The sequence below is a fragment of the Artibeus jamaicensis genome, unplaced genomic scaffold (assembly GCF_021234435.1).
Source record: "Artibeus jamaicensis isolate MK-2021 breed Jamaican fruit bat unplaced genomic scaffold, CSHL_Jam_final contig_3126, whole genome shotgun sequence".
In the NCBI taxonomy this organism is placed as follows: Eukaryota; Metazoa; Chordata; class Mammalia; order Chiroptera; family Phyllostomidae; genus Artibeus; species Artibeus jamaicensis.
Genome location: NW_026521723.1, coordinates 165887 through 186449, shown reverse-complemented (window position 1 = coordinate 186449; position 20563 = coordinate 165887). Strand labels below are relative to the sequence as shown.

General features: G+C 39.5%; 2 protein-coding genes across 5 annotated transcripts in view; one reads left to right on the top strand and one right to left on the bottom strand.

Annotated features, from left to right (window-relative positions):
- Positions 1–552, top strand: part of ST3GAL6 (ST3 beta-galactoside alpha-2,3-sialyltransferase 6) — a 78935-nt gene extending 78383 nt beyond the window's left edge. The window contains exon 12 of the mRNA XM_053663078.1: positions 454–552. The gene's annotated coding sequence lies outside the window, so the exon portion shown is untranslated. The remainder of the gene's footprint in view (positions 1–453) is intronic.
- Positions 1–20563, bottom strand: part of DCBLD2 (discoidin, CUB and LCCL domain containing 2) — an 87594-nt gene that overhangs the window by 4010 nt on the left and 63021 nt on the right. For 3 of the 4 annotated variants that reach the window (XM_053663072.1, XM_053663073.1, XM_053663074.1), the window contains 8 exons: positions 19518–19733; positions 18612–18796; positions 14780–14930; positions 13916–14002; positions 13637–13762; positions 7649–7742; positions 4345–4394; positions 546–683 (listed from right to left, as the gene is read on the bottom strand). In XM_053663072.1, coding sequence (XP_053519047.1) covers positions 546–683; positions 4345–4394; positions 7649–7742; positions 13637–13762; positions 13916–14002; positions 14780–14930; positions 18612–18796; positions 19518–19733 — 1047 coding nt within the window. The remainder of the gene's footprint in view (positions 1–545; positions 684–4344; positions 4395–7648; positions 7743–13636; positions 13763–13915; positions 14003–14779; positions 14931–18611; positions 18797–19517; positions 19734–20563) is intronic. The other variant, XM_037154971.2, reaches the window with a different exon arrangement.

The following is a 20563-nucleotide window of genomic DNA, read 5'->3' as shown; positions in this document are numbered from 1 at the left end:
GACACTGTAAGAACCAACTTCAAAATTAAAATGAAAGATGCTGTCTTGTATGGTACAGTAATAAGTGACTATGCCAGGAAGCCTCATTCATGTGCTATTATATAAAGAGTGTTTGTATCAGTTCTTCAGATATATAGACAGTGTTTCATTGGAAATGTTTAATATTTGAGTAATATTAAAATATAATTTCAGGGGAACTATCTACAATAAATACATACCAGGTGAATATGATAAATACAGTAAGGCTCACTATATATTTCCTGCTCATTTTTTTAACATCTCTATATCCCCAATAAAACCAAATTTCCAGGTAAAAAGACAAAAAATGTCCATAGTTTTTTGAAGTGAATGCCCCAACTGTATGGCTAGAACATCTGAGGCACAGAAATTAGTCCAGATCAGCTTTTTAAAAAGTGCTCTACCTCCTGAAAGTAGCTGATCTCTCACACACAGGAAAAACACAAAAGAGACTGCAACCCCCAAAGCACCGTACAGCAAGCATGGCAGCTCTCCTTCGACCAGGCTGAAGGCTGCCACGTAGTTACCTGCAGAGTCGGCCTGCAGCACCGTGGTGACCTCTCTCGGACTCAGGTGATTAACCTCACTACTGCTGTAGCGAACTGGCGTTTCCTCGGGTTCCACTGACTTGGCAGGGAGAAACTGCTTCATTCCCTTCCACCAACCTTCATCGTGATTGTAAGCGAGAGAGACCATTAAATAAAAACCCGTGTCTGAAATCGTGACAGTATATGAAGTTCTGTTTCATTTAAGCCATTTCTGTAACAAATATCTAGACAAACTAGCCTTTACGTTCAAGCCTCTTCTGTTTTAATCCTCACCCGAGGGTTTTTTAAAATTGATTTTAGAGAGAGGCAGGGAGAGAGAGGAACATCGATATGAGAGGGTAACACTGGTTGCCTCCTGTGTGCAGCCCAACCAGAGACCAACTGCATAACCTTTTGGTGCAGGGCGTGATGCTCCAGCCAAGGCCAAGCTTCTTTTTTATTGTGGTAGAATACACATAACAAAATTCACCATCTTAACCACTTTCAAGTGCACAGTTCAGTGGTATTAAATACATTCACACGTACAACCATCACTGCTATCCATCTCTAACTCCTCATCTTGTACAACTGAACTCTGTACCTATTAAAACAGTAATGCCCTAGTTTCCCCTCCACCCAGCTCCTGGTAACCACGATTCTGCTTCCTGTCTTGATTGTAACTCCTCCAAGTAACCTGTATGAGGGGAATTCCTCTCATGGGATTTGTCTTTGTGACTAACTTATTTCACTCAGCACAATGTTTTTAAGGTTCATCCATGTTGTAGCATGATGCAGAATTTCCTTTTTAAGAATGGATAATATAAATGGGGGACATCTGTAATAGTGTCTACAATACAAAAAATTAAAGAATATTCCACTGCGTATATATATTACACATACATTCATCAATTGATGTTTCTACATTTTAACTGTTGTAAATAATAGTGCAATGAAAATGGGTGTAGAAACATTTGGGACCTTGCTTTTCATTATCATAGATACGTATATACCCAAGTGGAACTGGTGAATCATATGGCAGTTCTATTTTTAACTTTTTGAATTACCATAGTGTTTTACACAGCAGCTATTAACTTTTTACATTCCCACCAACAGTATTTCCAGTTTCTCTACAGCTTCACCAACACGTTTTTAAGTAGGGCATCATCCGAATAGGTGTGGGTGAGGTGGCATCTCATTGTAATTTTGATTTGCATTTCCCTAAAGATCAGCTGAGTATCTTTTCATGTGCTCATTGCCATTTGTAGATAGATTCTCTGGAGAAATGACCATTCAAGTCCTTTGCCTATTTTTGAATTGAATTGTTTTTGTTGTTGAGTTTTAGAAATGCCATAAATATTCTAAGTATTATTCCTTCATCAAATATATGATTTGCAAATATTTTCTTCCATTCTGTGGGTTGCCCTTTTATTCTGTGGATAATCTTTTTTTTTTTAAAGATTTTTATTTATTTATTTATCTTTAGAGGGGAAGGGAAGGAGAGAGGGAGAGAAACATCAATGTATGGTTGCCTCTAGTGCATACCCTGCTGGGAATTTGCCTGCAACCCAGGCATGTGCCCTGACTGGGACTTGAACCACGATCCTGTGGTTCGAAGGCCAGCACTCAATCCACTGAGTAATCTTTTAATATACAAAATTTAGAAATTTTCATGAAGTCCAATTATCTACTTTTTTCTTTTGTTATCTGGGCATTTGGTGTCATATTTAGAAATCAATGCCAAATCCAATGTTATGGAGTTTTTGTCCTAGGTTTTCTTCTAAGAATTTTATTGTTTTTAGACCTTTATTTTAGTCCTTGATCCATTCTGAGTGAACTTTTGCACATGGCATTAGGGTCCAACTCCATTCTTTTGCATGTGGATATCCAGTTTTCCCCACACCATTTGTGGAAAAAATGACAGTCCTTTCCTCAGTGAATGGTCTGGGCACGCTCGTCAAAAATCACGTGTCCGTATTTGCGAGGGTTTATTTCCGGGCTCTCTATTCCATTAGTCTCTCTCTCTCCGTCTGCCACTATCACACTGCTCCCTCTACCACACAGTTTTGATCACTGCTGCTTTGGAGTAAGTTTTGAAATGAGGAAGTGAGAGTCTCCCAATTTTGTTCTTTTTAAAGATTGGGCTATTTAGAGTGCTGGAATTTTAGGATGAATTTTGCAAAAATATCACTGGGACTGTGATGGGGATTCATACTGAATCTGTAGATTGCTGTGTGTAGTAGTGATGTTAACAATATTAAACCTTCCAATTCCTGAACACAGGATGTGTTTCTATTTATGGTTTAAAAAATTTCTGTTAGCAGTATTTTCATCATAGTTTAAGTCTTTTACTTCCTTGGCTAATTCCTAACTATTTTACTCTTTTTGATGCTATTAGCAATGCAGCAGTTTCTGTAATTTCCATTCAGATTGTTGTGTATAGGAACACAGCTGGGCTTCGCATGTGGACTGTCCTGCCGCTTTGCTGAGTGCATTTATTGGTTTTAATAGCTTCTTGTGGTGGAATCTTTAAGGTTTAGTTCTTCTTCAAATTTTTGGTAGAATTTGCCAGTGAAGCTGTCAGGTCCAGGACTTTTCTCTATTGGGAGATTTTTTTTTATTATTAACTCAACCTCTTTACTAGTTTTAGGTTTGTTCCAGTTTTCTATTTCTTCATGATTCAGCCTTGGTAGGTTTTGTGCTGCTCAGAATTGATGCACTGCATCTAAGTTATTCAATTTTTTGGTGTACAAATTTTCATAGTGTTGTCTTATTTCCTTTGCATTTTTACAGAATTGGTAGAAATGTTGCCACTTTAATTCTGATTACAATAATTTGAATCTTCTCCCCCCTTTTTTAGTCCATCTAGCTAAAGGTCTGTCACTTCTGTTGATCTTTTTGAAGAACCAACTTTTGGTTTCATTGATTTTCTCTACTGTTTTCCTATTCCCTATTTTGTTTATCTCTCCTCTAATCTTTATTATTTACTCCCTTATGGTAGCTTTGGGTTTAGTTTTTCTTGTTTCCAGTTCCTTAAGTTGTTCAAGATTATTTTTTGCTTTGATAGAATACCCAGTGCAAAGCAGAACATAGTAGAAATCTTTATCAAAAGCATATACAGAAGCAGATTACTAGGCAGATATAGTCTGTCTGTGGTAGGGGCGATTTTTAATATTGTTTGTTTTCTCCAAAAGATACTTTCCAAGACCCACCTTGGGGGCTAGCAGCATGTGATGAACATCTACCATGGTTCTTTCTAACCCTGGTCACAGTGGTGAATGAACCCTCGGTTCCTAAGATTTGCTTAAGTAGAGTGTCCGGAAGTGGGAGACCTGTAGGGGGTCTCTGGTGTAACTCGCAGCCATCTGCCACCTGCCGCACAGAGTTGGAATTCAGAAGATGACAACTCAACATGGCAGAGATGGCAGAGTTCACAGATTTCTACACGGTGGGAGTCCACCTGGTAAACACCCACAGTACAGTGTGTTTGCTATTAGGACCCAAATCCTCTGCTTCTTACAGTGTTCATATGGGCCTTAAAGAAAGCTGGTCTCCTCAAGAGAAATAGATGATAAAAACCAGACAAATTTTCCAGAAGAAACAGAATTCCTTTCCATTTCACTACTTAGTGACTAGACGAGATTTAACAGAAGAGTGAAAATGAACAGAACAGAGGAGGAGTGTGTTTTTCTAACAGTGCCGAGGCCTTTAAATGGGCCTGAAAACAACTTTCCTTTCACTACCGCCACCTGGAGTGGAGGGACCCCCTGCTGACAGAAAGAGGTGCAAAGTCGTGAGTTACCTGCCCGGTCCCAGTAAGGTAAATCATAGGTGCCTTCCGTTTTTTTCTTTCTGGAAAAGTACAGAAAAAAGTTAGCAAATAGAGTGAATTCACTAGCAAAACAGCCCTGAAACTGCAGGACAAACATCAAAGTTAATAATTAGTCATGAGCACATATTTCCGCTTGCTGCTCACCTGGCAGAGTCCTCCATTCCATTTGATTTTGTTGAGGTTAATAAATTCTGGATTCTCAATTAATATTAACTGTCTCCTGAGAGAGTTATCTCATTACCCAACTATTTCAAAAGGAATAAATAAAAAAGGCTCAGTCTGTAGGTAAAAAGACTGAATCAAATCAGAGATCTAGCCCTGATGTGTGGGTACTGCATGGCAAAATCACGGTAGGTCTGATTTGGTTTCAAATACAAATTTCACAGAACGAAAATCCCCACTTTTTCTTCTGCATTGTTATTCTTCTCATTTCCTACTTTTCATCTATGGTCCTCTGTCCCAGAGAAGTTTCAAGTGTCACACCTGCTTAACTGTGTCGGCTAAATTCCCCCTACCATCCAAGATAAATCAACTCTGTCATCAACAGTGACAGACAGCTGAGGGAAGGAAACAGGGTTCTCCTGGCCTGAGCGATGAGAGCTACATGTACAGCAGAGAAGATGCTGCCCAGTCCGCCCCTCCGAATTCTGACCCATCCTCCCACCCCAGGAAGAAGCTCCCATCCCTTCATTAAGAATTACCACCTACCAAGAGCCTTTTACAAAGGGCAGTTTCTGATTCAAGGATGTGAATCTAATTGAAGTTAATGCTTTGCAAGCTTGAGAGAAAGCAGACATATACCAGGGCATAAAACAGGACACGACGGTTATGTGATCTGCTCAAGATCACAAATGTGGGGTTCTCAGAGAGCCCAAGCTGTGTGCTTTTCCTACCCGGAAACTCTTCTCCAGCATTAAACTGTGCTTACAGTATTGATATTAAAGACCTCCTTATTCTAGCATCTGACTGTATTTAAAACGAAACATTTCATTATCCCAAAGTAAAGTACAATGTAAAATTTGTGGAAGAGATGGCAGGTGCTGAAGGTAGTAATCAATAACTGCAATGTAATATTAAAATATTGGTTTAATAGTAACTTTTCTCCTGAAAAATCCTCAAATTACCATAAGATTTCTAAATAAAAGGAAATCAACAATCCTTTCTAAATGCAAGTTAGATGCCTTACATGGTTAGAATTAACTGTCCTATGCATGGTATGTCCTGGGACAATGAATGGTATGATTATTAGCCAAGGGTTGTACTATAAAAGATTTAATATACTCTCAAAGCTTCAGGTTATTTACTCATTACATGTCAAGTGCTTAGAACAGTGCTTGGCATGAGTTAAGGTTCCGATCATTGCAGCTGTTTTAATTATTCTCCTCCTCACTATTTTCCACAGCCCTTTAATAGTATCTTCTCCTTTATTCTTGTGAAGCCAGCTGTCAGCAATTTCCACCGCCATGCTCAGAAGTTACTTCAGTTCTGCAGCGCAGACCCTTTGTCTTGAACAGACACAGACTGCATCTGCCTCCTGGGAGTCTGAATATCCGCAGTGTTCTTTAAACACCACCCTGAACTGATCAGAAGACTTGCGTCCCACCTCCCCCTCGCCAACTCTACTCCTCAATCCTCACTCCCACGTCCCTGTGCTTTAACCAGTGGATCTGACCTCACTGACCGATGACACGTTCAGAGGCAGCAGTGGTTAAGTCCGTGGGCTCTGCATCCAGGTCCCAAACTCCACTCTGCCATGTACTGTCCAGGTGACCTTGGGCAAGTTATATATGCTCCTATGTTACTTTCTTCTTCTGTCAATGGGATTTATAACAGTACCTTTTTCATAGGTTGTTGTGAAGATCAAATTAGTTAAAACATGCAAGGCATTTAGAGTTATACCTAAAATTAGCATTTAGTTTTCTATAAAAATGAACTGTTGCTGCTATTCTCATTGTTACTGTTGTTGCTGTCCAGTTCCCTGGGAGCGTCAGGAGTGTCTTTCCTGGTCCTCCCTAAAGCCCTGTCCCCTCCATCTTCCCCTAATGCCCTCAGACTAACTTGTTGGGTTTCTGCTCAGACAACCTCCCGACATCATGAGTCTGGGACCCACTGGGATCCATGTCAGTACCACGGCCGACAGTCTTCCACACTGTATCCTCTTCCATTCTGTAAAGTTCGGGGTTCATCACTCACTGCTAGGCACGGGGCAAGTGCTCAAATACTTCTTAGATGGCCAAAGGAAGTCATTCCCTTCCTCCACCAAAACTGTCCCCCTGCTCTATTAGCTCAACTCACAACATCCCCACTGGTCTGACTGCAGAAGCCAGGAACTTCCCATCGTCCTAGATCCCTCCCACTTCCTGGACGTGACAGCCAGTCACGCATCTCGCTGCTGAGACTCCGACAGCTCTCCCTCTTCAGCTCTCTTTTTTCCAGAATCACTGTGACATGTTCTTGCCCACCCGTCACTGTTTCCTAATCCTTCTTTCTGTCTCTTCTAGTACCTCTTCTTCAATCTATTCTGCAAAACTCCTGCCGGTGTTTTTCCACAATCCTCTGGTAATACCACCTGTCTGCTCAACACACTCCGAGGATTTCCAATCGACAGAGTGAAATCCCAACTTCTCTCCCCCAGGAAGCTCTCCCTGGTCCTGGCCCCGGCTACCTTCCTGCGGTTCCTCCCCAGCGCTCTCCCATGCCAAACCCACGCCATGAACGGACTTGCTATTCTGCCCACATCCCACCGAGCTGTGCTTTTGCCCAAGGCAGCTGCATCAGTCTGGGCCATTCTCTACCTTCCACTATCTAGCCAAATCCAACCCCTTCTTTTTTAGTAAAATATAGTCCTTCCTGAGGAAAGATTTCAGAAAACTCTCAGGGTTCTTGCATTTGTATTCTCCAGCACTTCATAAATAACTCATAAAATTATATTACACTTCTTCACTTTGTGCCATCCTGCCCAACACCTTGGAGACAGCAAGTGTGTTTTGTTCCTTCAGTAAGTATTACAAAGCACCTATTCACTTTGTGTTAAGAAATTCTTCTTCTTAATGTGTATATGACAGTGTGGACTGCAGAATCTGACACAATAAAGGTACTCAGTGATTGAACATACTCACTTTTTCAGGGAATAAAGGAGGAACATGTACTTTTATTTTAACGGCTACCTTAATTCTCCCTCTCAGAGACGAGTTACAGTTCATCTTCTGTACCGAGCCTCTGCCACACGTGGAATCGCCCCTCCAGGCCCAGGGAGGTGCACCCACACACTGACCTGTTTCTCCAGTGCCACACACACACCAGTGTGAGAATGAGGGAGGTGAGCACCATGACGAGCACGGGGACGAGGACGGCAGCCAAGGCCACGTCTGGAATATACCAAAGGCAGAAATGTGAAGGGAAAGAGCGAAGATGAACCACATCAGCATTCAGAAGTTTCTATCTCAAAAAATGCCATCACTTTTGTTTATGAAATGAGACTAGGCATGAGCTGGTAACTTCAGCAACTGCCGTGCATACATGGAAGTGTGCCACACTATTTGATCCACCTTTGTATTACGTTTGGAATTTCTCATAGTAACTTCTTAAATAACCAAAATAATAATCGAAAGACAAAGGATAACTGAGACAATATATGTTCTGCATGTAATAAGGGTTACTGTTATTAATATATTATGGGATATACAGTCAAAACAAAGAAAAGCGGAGATGAGTGGGAAAAAAAGCAAGTGACCATTCGACATGCTAGGCTCACTAGTAATCAGAGAAATGAAAGTTAAAACCAGAATAAGATCCTATTTCTGCTTATCAAACTGGCAGATGTTTAAAATAACTGATTGTTGAAGAGAATATTAGGAAAAAGATGTTTTCATGGGAATAAAAAAATTGATACTTCCTGTATTACTTTGGGGCAATATGCACAAGCAACAATTACTTGGCTATCAAATATCTAGAATTTATCTTAGGGAAAAATTAAGATAACATTCAAGGATGTATCTTTAAAGAGGTTTGCTTCTGTATCTGCAGAAGGGTGGAAAACTGGAAATAATCCAAATGCCCAACAATTAAAGGGAATAAGTGTATCATGGTATCCTCCTTAGAGTATAAGTATTACCCAGCAAAAGGAAATGATTCTGCAACACGTGGCACAGTATTCAGAGATATGGACGGTGCGTTCGGTGTAGAAGCCAACGGGTGATCAACAGGGCAGAAACCGACACAATGCTGGAGCCTGCAGGGAGTAGGTCATGTAATCAATCCCCCGTCTCACTCCACAGATAAAGCATCCTGGGCCCCGGATACAGAAAATGGTCTGCCCAAGGTCATGTGCCACAATAGTTTCTTTCTTCATCCATCAACCTCCTCCTGTCCATGAGGATGGGGCCAACTGCTCCTGTCTCCTGAGGGTTCATTACCAGACATAGGCCTTATTCACTTATAACTGTGTCTTAGAAAGACACACTGACCCTAACAGGGCAGGGAGAGGACGATCAGTAACATGAGGTTCTGAGAGGCGTGGATGGGTGGGTCTAGGGCAGGGTGAAGTGGTCAACCTTTGTGGTACAAAGAGCCCCCTTTTTTAGTGCATTAGACAGAGCATACAGGGAGTTCATAGGTTCCACTAAAAGGGAGTTTCCTTCTAATGGCTTCTACCATCTTTGTAAGTTGAATAGGTTATTGGGAGTGAGTGAAGATCTTTGGGTCAAGCATTTAAAACGAATGGAGGCAACTGTTGAGAACAGGCAGAAGAGCTACCCCAGGAAAGAGGCTGCGGTCCCTGCCCGGCACCCCACTAAAGGAGCGGCGGGAAGTTGCGCTGGCACCAATCTGACCGTGACATGCTTCTCTCCAGCGTTACTCTCAGCTGAATGTAAAAATAAGGAGAAGTGCATACAACAGAAATCCTGACTCAGGCTAGAAAGCACTAAGGATTCAGAAAAGTAAATGTACTTTTTTATCCCTAAAATTTGTGAAATTGGAGAGAGAAAAATAGGTTCAGATGGATGCAGTCTGATTTAATCAGAGGTTTTAAAACGCCTGCTTAGGTTTGGGTCTGTACATCACTGTTCCAGAAAAAAGGAGGTAAGAGTTCTTCAATTAAAAAGACCTGTAACATTCCTTGTTCTTCTTTTATTTGTAAACATTTTTATAAACTGTTGACACTATTACAGATGTCCCCCAGTTCCCCCCTTAGTCTTCCTCCGTCCAACCCCCACCTTCAGCCTTCACCACACTGTTGTCAGTGTCCATGGGCTATGCATGTATGTTCTCTGGCTAATTTCTTCCAATTCCTCCCCCTCCTTCTGAGATCTGTCAGTCTGTTCATGTATCCATGCCTCTGGTTCTTCAGTTTGTTCATTAGATTCCACACATGAGTGAGATCATATGGTATTTGTCTTTCTCTGATTGGCATATTCCACTCAGCATGGTATTCTTCAGGTCCATCCATACTGTCCCAAAGGGTAAGAGTTCCTTCTTTTTTTTTTTTTACAGCCTTGGAATTCCATTGTATAAATGTACCACATCTCTTATCCACTCATCTACTGATGGGCACTTGAGCTGTATATTACCTTTTTGATCAGTGTTTCAGGATTCTTACGATATATTCCCAGAAGTGGAATTGCTGGGACAAAATGCACTTCCATTTTTAATATTTTGGGGGTAACTCACTGTTTTCCATAGTGGCTGCACCAGCCTGCAGTCCCACCAACAGTGCATTAGGGTCCCCTTTTCTCTGCAACCTCACCAGCACTTGTTGTTTGCTGATTTATTGATGACAGCCACTCTAGCAGGTGCAAGGTGCTATCTCATTGTGGTTTTAATTTCCATTTCTCTGATGATTAGTGACATTGAACATTTTTTCATATGTCTACTAGCCATCTGTATGTTGTCTTTGGAGTAATATATATTGAGGTCCTTTAAACATTTTTTAATTAGATTGATTGTCTACCTGGTGTTGAGTTGTATATGTTCTTTATATATTCTTTACTTCCCTTGCCCTAGATGTATCAGCAAAACTATTGCTGTAAGATATGCCTTAGATTTTACTGCCTGTTTTCTTCTAGGATTTTTATGGTTTCATGACTTAGATTTAAGTCTTTTATCCATTTTGAGTTTATCCCTGTGTATGCTGTAAGTTAGAAGCGAGTTTCACTTTTTTGGCATGTATCTGCCCAATTCTACCAACACCATTTGTTGAAGAGACAGTCTTTACTCTATTGCATGCTCTCACCTCCCTTATCAAATTATTAATTGACCACCCGACCTGGGCTGATTTCTGGACTCTGTTCTTTTCTATTGATCTACATGCCTGTTCTTATGCCAGTACCAGGGTGTTTCAAGTACAATGACCTTGTAGTATAGTTTGAAATCAGCTATTGTGATACCTGCAATTTTGTATTTTTTCCCCTCAAGATTGCTGAGGCTATTCAGGGTCTTTTTTTGATTCCATGTACATTTTTGAAATATTTGTTCTTAGATCTATGAAATATATCTTTGGCATTTTCATGGGGAATGTGTTGAATCTATACATTGCTCTGGATTGTCTTAAGTGCTTTGGATTGCTAAAATTATCTGAAAAGTACAGACATTTTAATGATTTTAATTCTTCCAATCCATAAACACAGTGTATTCTTCCACTATTTGTACCTTATTCAATTTCTTTTAAGTGTCCTATAGTTTTCTAAGTACAGATCTTTGAACTCCTTGGTTAAGTTTATTTCTAAGTACCTCACTTTTTGTTGTTGCTGCAGTAGTAAATGGGACTTTTTAAAATTTCTCTTTCTGATAGTTCATTATTGGTATATATAAAGGCTACTGATTTTTTAATAACTCGAATTTACTTTTTAAAAATAAAGTATCAATTTTTTAAAATTATATTTCATTGTTTATGCAACTAGAGTTGCCCCAGTTTTTCCCTTGTTTCCCTCTATCCAGCCCCCCACATTCCCTCAGGCAACCCCCACACTGAAGTCCACGTCCATAGGTCATGCATTTATGTTGTTTGTCTACTCATTCCCCATGCTGTACTTTTTCTATCCTCACGACTAGTCTGTGACCACCAACTTGTACTTCTCCATCTCTTCACTTTTAGCACATCTCCTGACCCCCCTCCCATCTGGCACCATCAAAAAGTTCTCTGTATCTATGATTCTGTTTCTGTTCTGCTTCTTATTTTGGGTCTTAGAAGCAACTGTTGATAGATATGCATTTACTGCCATTTTATTGTTCATATTTTTTGACCTTCTTAAAGAAGACCTTTAACATTCCATATAATTCTGGTTTGGTGGTGATGAACTTCTGGGAAGTTCTTTATCTGCCCTTGAGGGGGACGCACCAGTCAGGTTCACAGGGAAGTTGACGGTGGGGGTGTGTGGCCCCTCTCCACAACTAGGCCCCGATCTCCCCTAGTCTGCCCAGGCTGCTGTGCCCAGGCCTGTGTCACTGCCTCCTCCCATGGGGTGAGTGAAATCCCTAAGGGTGGGGTAATGCATTCCTCCAGGCTGAAGCTGCTGGGAGGGGACTGCTCCCCTAAAGAGATGTTTGCTCTAAGTATCTGAGATTGACTCGGCACCAGGATCCTGGCAGCCATCCCCCCGTCTCTCCTCAGAGCCACAAGCCTGAGATTCTCCTCAGATGACTCCAATCTTTACCGCCCTCCTTCCACCAGAGCCCAGGATTAGTGGTGGCAAATGCAGTTTTGTATGTCGGCCCTTTAAGAGAATGCCCGTGCCTCAAGTGGCCTCCACCTCCCCTTGGCAGACAGAAACCCCCCAGCTTTTCAACACAAATGCTGTGTGGGTGTCTCTTCCTGGCTAAGCTGTTCTGGGCTGGGGAGCCTATCCTGGGGTTTATTAGGACCTGTGTCTCTCAGGTGGGACCTTCCACCACTGAGCTGTCATCCCTCTGGTGCCTTAGTCTCTGCCTGTGTAAAGGACCAGTCCTTTCGCTTGTCTGCCCTCTCTCCAGTCTCAACGTGGCATCTTTTACAGTTCCTTGGTTATAAATTCCTTCAGTCAGTTTTCAGTTGTTCTTTCAGGGTGATTTCCGCCCCAGTTTAGGTGAATTTCCAGTCTGGTTCTGGGAGGAGGTGAATACAAGGTTCACCAACTCAGCTGCCATCTTGAAATTCTCTCTTTGTTATTCTTTTTAATGTTGTGGGGATCCTAGTTCTTGAAGGCAATGTTTTCAGACAATTTCAGTTTTGAGATTTTAAGATCCTATAATCTGATTTTAAGATGAGCAATACTTTCAGAGGACTGTTCTTCCATCCAGGCAGGTGGTCTGGGATTCTGCCCAAACACATGCCTTTTGCTAACTGGTAAGAAGCTCTTTGTGGATGCTAAGATCTTCTGGTTATGAGAACTCTTGCTTCTCTCTAGATTTTTCCTGCAGCACAAAAACTTGGTCTGTTTGGAAGACAGAAAAGAAACTGACACGTGGAAAGCTGGAGAAAGCTATCTGAATCCAGGCAGACTTTCAGTAAATGAGAATGATTAAAGTTCTGAGTGGTACAAGTTACTCTGAATGAACGGCTTTCTCTGCCCTGTCTTGAAAATAAGTGCGCTTTATTTATCTGCCAAAACTGAAACTTATTCCTCTAGAACACAGATGCTTTTTTCCCCTGTATTCAACAGAAATTTTGTTTCTCAACAACTTATAAAATATGTTTTGTACATGTTAATATGTTACTTATCATTAAGTTTGAAAGTAAATTCTATTAACGTTTATACTTATAATCTGAAAAACTGTAATTGGGAACATTTTAAAAACAGAGACCAAACTTTAAAAAAAATGAGTATGTTAACTCAAGAGTATTTTTAAAAAAGCATTAGTTTTCACCACAATGTCTGCTTTTTTCTCTTTTTTTTTTGCCAGGTCCCCTATCTGGCAAATTCATATATAATAAAGAAAAAAAAAAGGTCTGTTTACTGCTAGGCTTTTAATTATTTCTAGAAACATTTCGAGGCATGAGACTCCCCATGTTTAGCTACATAAGGACAAAAAAAAAATGCAAGCGGAGGCCTAGAATACAGCAACAATCTCTAAATATTTAAAGAACAATTCTACATGGTTCCACAGAATAGAACTTAGAGCAAAGCATTAGATTTTTCCCAAGGAAGGGAATCAGTTTTTTTTGCTATACTTAAAAAACCCAAGTTTGAGGAAAAGAAACCGAAAGTTTAAAGCTAGCAATGTTGAAAAGCTGAAAACAAAATAAAACATTACTCTGTAGCAAGTGTGAATGTCTGGGTTTACCCACCTTTGGTTACATTCGGAGTTACGGTAGTGTTTTTGATATCAGGAGTGGCAGTCGTCTGTACTGTCTGCACAGGAAATTCATTGCTACTGCGAGGTTGTAGTGGTTGAGTAAATTTGGGGGCATGACCTTGGAAAAAAGGTTTTAAAACTCTTTATTCTTTTATCTACATCAACTGGATTCAAAGTAATAAAATTACTTTAGAATACTTTGCACATATTTATGGAAAATTATACCACAAATCCAGGGAATATGAAATTCTCACATTTAAAGGACGCATACCTTTGGCTATTTTTGGAGGGGCTGTGGTGTTTTTGAGGTCACTGCTGCTCCGAGGAGGTGGAGGTTGGGTGAGCTTTGGAGGACGACCTTGCAAAATGGTTCAGAAAAGTTTATACACTTTGCTTACAAAGAAACATAATTAAAGTAATATTTAAATGTCTCTACTATCTCCTAGAATAATTAACTCTGTACAGTAATTTTAAATGTCAGAGAGAAATATGTAAAGGATAAACATCCTCTGTATTAAATGCAAAAACATACTGGGTCTTCTCAGTTTTTAAATAATTAAACTGAGAGTAATCTTGTTAAGAAGGAAAATAACAGAGAATGAATGATGCTGAACTCTAAAGCTATAAAAATTTCATTGCAATTTGATATAGTACTTATCAATTCATTTAACATTTATGGAGGGCCCACTATGTGTCATTCACTTTGGCAGTTCTTGGAAGTACAACAGTAAACAAAGTTGTTACAATACAGTATTGAAGTTACTCCCACTGTTAATTTATTCAAAGTAAATATCACTTAGACTAAGGTTACTATTATAAGCAATCATCAGTGCTTATGTGATAAATACTGTATCACATGAGACCTGATTAAAAATTATTAAGATTGAGACGAGATTTGGAAAGCAATCTCATTACTTCATCTCATCAATGATGTCCTCTCTCCTACTTGTAATTCTGGAAATCATTTTGATATCCAAGTTTTTAAGAGGGTAACCGTTTCTTTTTAAAAGTTCCTTTAAGATAATGTAATTAGGGGTCAAACCCTTGATTACTGATCACTTTCTCTGAGAACAGCACTTAACATTTTTAATTAGTCTGATGAAAGTAACGCGTCTGAAACACACTGTTGCTCTACCTTTAGGGATGAACTGACACCCCAGCAGCTCCACTTTCAGGGCGATTTTCTGCTGCCACTGGGTGGGATTCACTCTAACAAAACGTGCAGTGATTGGTGGCAAAAAGTTATTACTCACATCCTGGTGATAATCTTTGTTTCCTTGAAATATCTTTAAAAAAACAACAGAAACATCGACACTTTACTTCCACAGAGGCCGGTGCTAAGCTGCTCCACTGAAACATGGTTTGGTTTGGGTTTGTTGTGGGGCTTACATGGGATCTGCAAAGTATGACAATAAAAACTAATTTTCAAAAAAATAATTTAATTAGAATGTGGAGAACTATTAAGCTGCACACTCTTCATAAAAAATTTATAAAGGAAAAATACAGAATATAACAATGATTTTAAGATGATAAACAGAAGAACACTAACTCGCTAACTTGGGAAGAGCTTTAATAGCAATGAGATGGTATATTGCTATTAATAAATTAGTAACGCCAGATCGGTGGAATTACCAACTATTTAAATATGCTGATTTTATTTCCAAAGTAAAGTATAATTGAACATATGAGATCTCAGAAGAAATGCTGTACTGTGTACAACTCATCAGTTTTTTTCTCAGTAAACACTGAAAGTGAACATACACTAGCACAACAGATACACGCCTCCACCTACTGGATAAACTACGTCAACACAGTTCTCACGTTCTGTTTTCTTGTCCCTCTTTGAACCAGAATAGTGAATCCGTTACCTGCCGAATTTAATGACTGTAACAGCAACAAATGTATTATATGAATAATCCTTGTGGAAAAATACGATCTCAAGTACCATCTCATTCCCTCAACTATTTCAAGCAAATAATGATAATGCCTTACAAAGGGAGAGCTCTTAATTACAAAGCATTTTATATAATTACCTCAGTTGCTCTTCATGATAGTCCTATGAAACAGACAGAATCCAGAAAACCGCAGCTTGCAGAAAGGGACTGCGCAGCCGGTCACTGATAGAGCAGTGACTGGAGCCTGTCACTTCTGACTTACACAGAGGGGTCTAGTGAGCAACAAAGGGCCCTCCCCCGTTCCTTCAGACCCGGCCGTGTAGGCAGTGTCTAAAGACCATTAGTAAGGGAACACCCACTTAAAATCAAAGTGGTTTGTTTTTAGTTCGAAGAGGAAGCAGAGGGGCTAACGAGAGACAAGAAAACTGTCACTTCACATATAATTCAATGCAAGGATGTCCACTTCGACCCATGATACACTAACAGTAACTGGACTTAACCCTCTGCCTTAACTTTCTGAGAAATCAAATAAAATATATGAAACAATGTTTTTTCAATGTTGGACAGTAGGCAGCAGGTAGCAATAACCCCTGAGGAAAGGGAAACGAATGAGGTGAGCCCTTCTATTGACCCGATAGTGCCTAGAGAGAGCGGGTGTCAGGGAACCGAGACGCCTCAGAGGTGGAGCAGCCAAGGCAGTGGGAATCTGCAGAGCACGGAGAGAAGAAAGCTGCAGAGAGACTTCTAGGATCTGTAGGAAGTTTCCCATTAGATTTTCAGTTGCGTGTACACGAAGAAACTATGTGTGGACTAGTAAAAAAAAAACCACTAGACAGGAGCCAGTAAAATAATTCTGAGAAGCACACAGGGCTGAGAACGGCTCACACTGCCAATAGCAGAATGAAGAAACCTTGTAATTACCTGGGAATGTTGGGTTGAGTACTTAGAACACTATTTTCTCAGCAGTGGGGAAAAATTACAACAAAAGGCTGCTCAAGTCCTGCCTAATAAAGCTAGAACGCAAGCCTTGAAAAGATAATGATTTTCAAGTACTCTGTATCCCAGAATAAAGCTCAAACAAAATTAAAGGAATAATAAAAAGCGAAACCTAGTGCCAAACAGTGTAAAGTTCACAATGTCTGGCTACCACTCAGATATTACTAGACTTGTGAAATATGATCCATAATATCAATCAATATAATAGATCTAGATATGACATATTAGTAGACAGAATTAGTAGGCTAGGGCATTAAGCATTATTGCATACTCTGTATGTTTCAGAGGTAACAAAAAGCATGAGCATGTTGAGTACAGACATGGAAGAAATCTTAAAAGATAGGATTAATAGCAGATTAAACATTATAGAATAGACTACAGAACTTGAAGACGAAACAATAGAAATTTCTGAAACTAGAATACAGAGAAAGTTTAAAACTATGAATAGCAGCCGTGAACTGTTAAGACAGCTTCAAGAGTCGTAACCTTTATGTAATTACAGCTGAGGAGGAGACCTATTTGAAGAAAAAAATGGCCTACAATTGAATTTCTAAATTCCATGCAAATTATAACCCACAGATCCAAGAAGCTCAGAAAAGCCCAAGCAGAAGACAGGGAGACAACTACAGAGAGCACATCATAATCAAATTACTTAAAACAAATGATAAAAAGAAAATCTTCAAAGTAGCCAAGGGGGAAAAAAAGATGTGGTACATATTGAGAAACGAGTTAAGAATGACAGCAGAATTCTTGCTAAAAACAATGCAAACCAGAAAAGAATGCACCAATGTATTTAAAGCGCTGAAACAAAGAACTGTCAATCCAGAATTCTCAACTCTGAAATTATCTTTCAAAATGAAACAAAAAAATCTTTTTCAGAACTATAATTCGCTTTTAGATGTTTTTATAATATAAACATGGATAACTCATAACTTCAAAAAATTAACTATATCCCATATATGTAATAAGTAGATTACAAATAAATATGGATGTGCTAATAGTAAAAAGTAGTTAAGTGTGGGGGCACTAGGCAGAAGACAGAAATGGAGACAATATTGTTATTTGCTTCAGTGGGTGTAAGCTCACCAAAGATGAAGTTCATGTGGTATCAAGTAGAAGAGAGGAAAGAAGGCCTTGAATAACAGCAGAAGAGTTTAGATCCATGTGAAAGATTATAGGAAGCTCCTGCAGTTACTGAACAGAAAGATGAGAAAAGTGGTAATTGAAGATATATGAGTAAATTTTATATATGATAGAGAATTGATAGTATCATATAGCTAAAACAGAACTCATAATGAAGTTTCATTAAAAACATGCTCAAAATCAGGGGCTCTCCCAGTTACAAGACCTTGTTGGTGGGCCAAGGGCCGGGAGCCCAGGTGACAGTGATAAAACAGCTGGACGAGAGCCACCTGGGCCTCCCCTCCGCTCCTTATCTGATCTGGAACATTCCAGCACTGTCATGTTTTGTTAATGAAAACAACAATTTCATAATGACACAGAAGTTAAGGAAATTCTTCAGATAGAAAAACTTACAGGAGTTAATGAAATTCGTCAAGTACAAAAACAGTGAACTTTTCTAAGACAAAGTCACTGAGATGATCTTGAAATGATCTTTCTAGTCTAAAATATCCTATAAACTAATGTACTTTTGCCTTTAGCTCTTGTCCCCCTTGTCTACAAAGCAGAAATCTGGGAACGAATTAGGTTTCTCCATCATTCTGTGCATTGAAAAGAAAAGCTTTTTAAAGACAAGAAATGGTACATTCCCTTTTAGAATTTTCTTATAAATTATCTATTGTAAAAAAATGAGTTAAGATGTGGTGAAAACATGAATCAGTAAAGTACTTAACCTGTACAATCTTCAAAAAGGACCTAAAGCCACCACTGACAATTTCTTACCCTGAACTTAGGAGGGTTAATGTCAATAACTAACACCACCTAAAATAACCAGAAGAGGGCAGAGTAAGACCAAATGACATTTAACTTTTTAAATTACACAGGACTGTTCCTGTGACTTTTTGCAAAGGCTCATTTTTAAACATGTTTTTACAAACACACTGTTAATCATTTTACCTTATCCTGCTCCACACCAGGCTCTCTGTACACAGTCCACCTCTGCCCATCATCACTGTAGAGAATTCTGTAGGCCGACACATAGTAATTATGCTCCACCATGGTGGAGCCCGTGGTCACGATGCCTGGTGGGGAATGGAGAGTTGCTTTCATAGTGTGCCACTCTGATCCTCTAGGTTGGTTCACTACTGAAACATGAACACCTAAGACACACTGTTCAAACACTTTTTGCCTATGACACATTACCCTACCTAAGTGCAAGCTTTTTCATTATAACAGTAACGGAATCCTTGGCTTTGTTCCCTTGCGGAGACAGGAGAATTACGTGCACACCAAGGGAAAGGACCATTCTGTGTTTGCTAAAGGACCATTCTTGTGTTCATATCATTATAAAATACGTTGCACCCTATGAGTAAGAATGGCTTTCTGGAAATGAACATATTAAAAGTAATTACTGGTATTATTTTCAGCACCAAAGCTAAATACATCTTTAACAAAACCAATCCCAACAAATTATTTTGACCATTTGCTAAACTGCTTTAAATAATTAAATTTGCATTCAGCTCATGTGGAATATTACTTATAGCACTTATCGACTCCTTCAACATAAATTTCACTCAATGACTATAATAGATGGTATTTCAGATGCCTCAAGATCACTTTAGTAAAACACTACCTTGAAAGAAATCTTATTACAATAAGAAAAGCTAGTAAGACTCAAATATGAATGCCTCTCCTGGCATGTTTTTATAAAACCATTTTCAGTAATATTAACAACAGTAAAGAAAACTTAAAACCACATAATTAAATTTGCAGTGACTTAATTTTCTATAAAAATCTTAGACGTCGCTACGTTTCAAATAAAATCAGGATCATAAATTATTCTAAAAAGTTATGCCTCTTAACCTGTTATCTTCTTTTCCTTGTTCAGATCTATCTGTAGCCACTGATACTCATCAGTGGCAAAAGCAGCCCAGGGAGGCCCTGGCTTCCGCAGCCTGGCCTTCTCGGGTTTCCAACTGTTCTCTTGGCCTGTGTGGTCCGTCCACTCCAGCACGGATGAGGCTGTTATCTGAGGATCGGCAATCACGCCCGATTCCATCCCCAGTGTTCCGTAACAACCTGAAACGGCAACAAAAGAAGAAAGGTAACTGGGTTTCCAGCTATAAATTTAAACTCTACATAAACTTGTCCGTTACAAACTTTCTATTGTACCTTTAATCAACATACATTATACAAATAATAACAATGTAATAGCAAAATTTCCAAACTAGGCCAGTGTTTCTGGGGTCTATGTTTTATGTCTTATGAGGAACTGTATATATTTATTCATGAGCCATATCCATTAGTTTGTGGGGTTTTTTTTTTAAGATTTTGTTTTTATTTAGAGAGAGGCAAAGGGAGGGAGAAAGACAGGGAGAGAAACATCTGGATCAGTTGAGCTCTCACCCCCAACTGAGGACTGGGCCCACAAGCCAGGCAGGTACCCCAATCAGTAATCAAACTGGTAATCCTTTGATTTGCAGGCCAATGCTCAATCCACTGAGCCACACCAGCCAGGGCCATAACCATTGGCTTAATGGAGATACATTTCCTCTCCTGGGACAAGCTCCCAGGTCACTGGGTGACTCACACCCTTAACTTCTTCAGGTGTTTGCTCAAACGTCACATCCTCCATGACGCCTCCTGCATTGCCCACTCTTTCTTGTTTTATTTTCTACATCCTTTATATCATAAATAGTAGACTGTAAACAATAATTAACTTATTCACAGTTTATTGTCAATTTCTCACTACCAGAATGTAAGCTCCAGGAAAGCAGAATTTCGCTTATTCTGCTGTTATATTCCAAGACCAGTAGCGTATCTGACAAATAAAAAGAAGGCACTCAATAAATACTTTCAGTGAAATGAATAAATTACTTCTTTAGACACGTTCAAAAATCTTTCCTTGC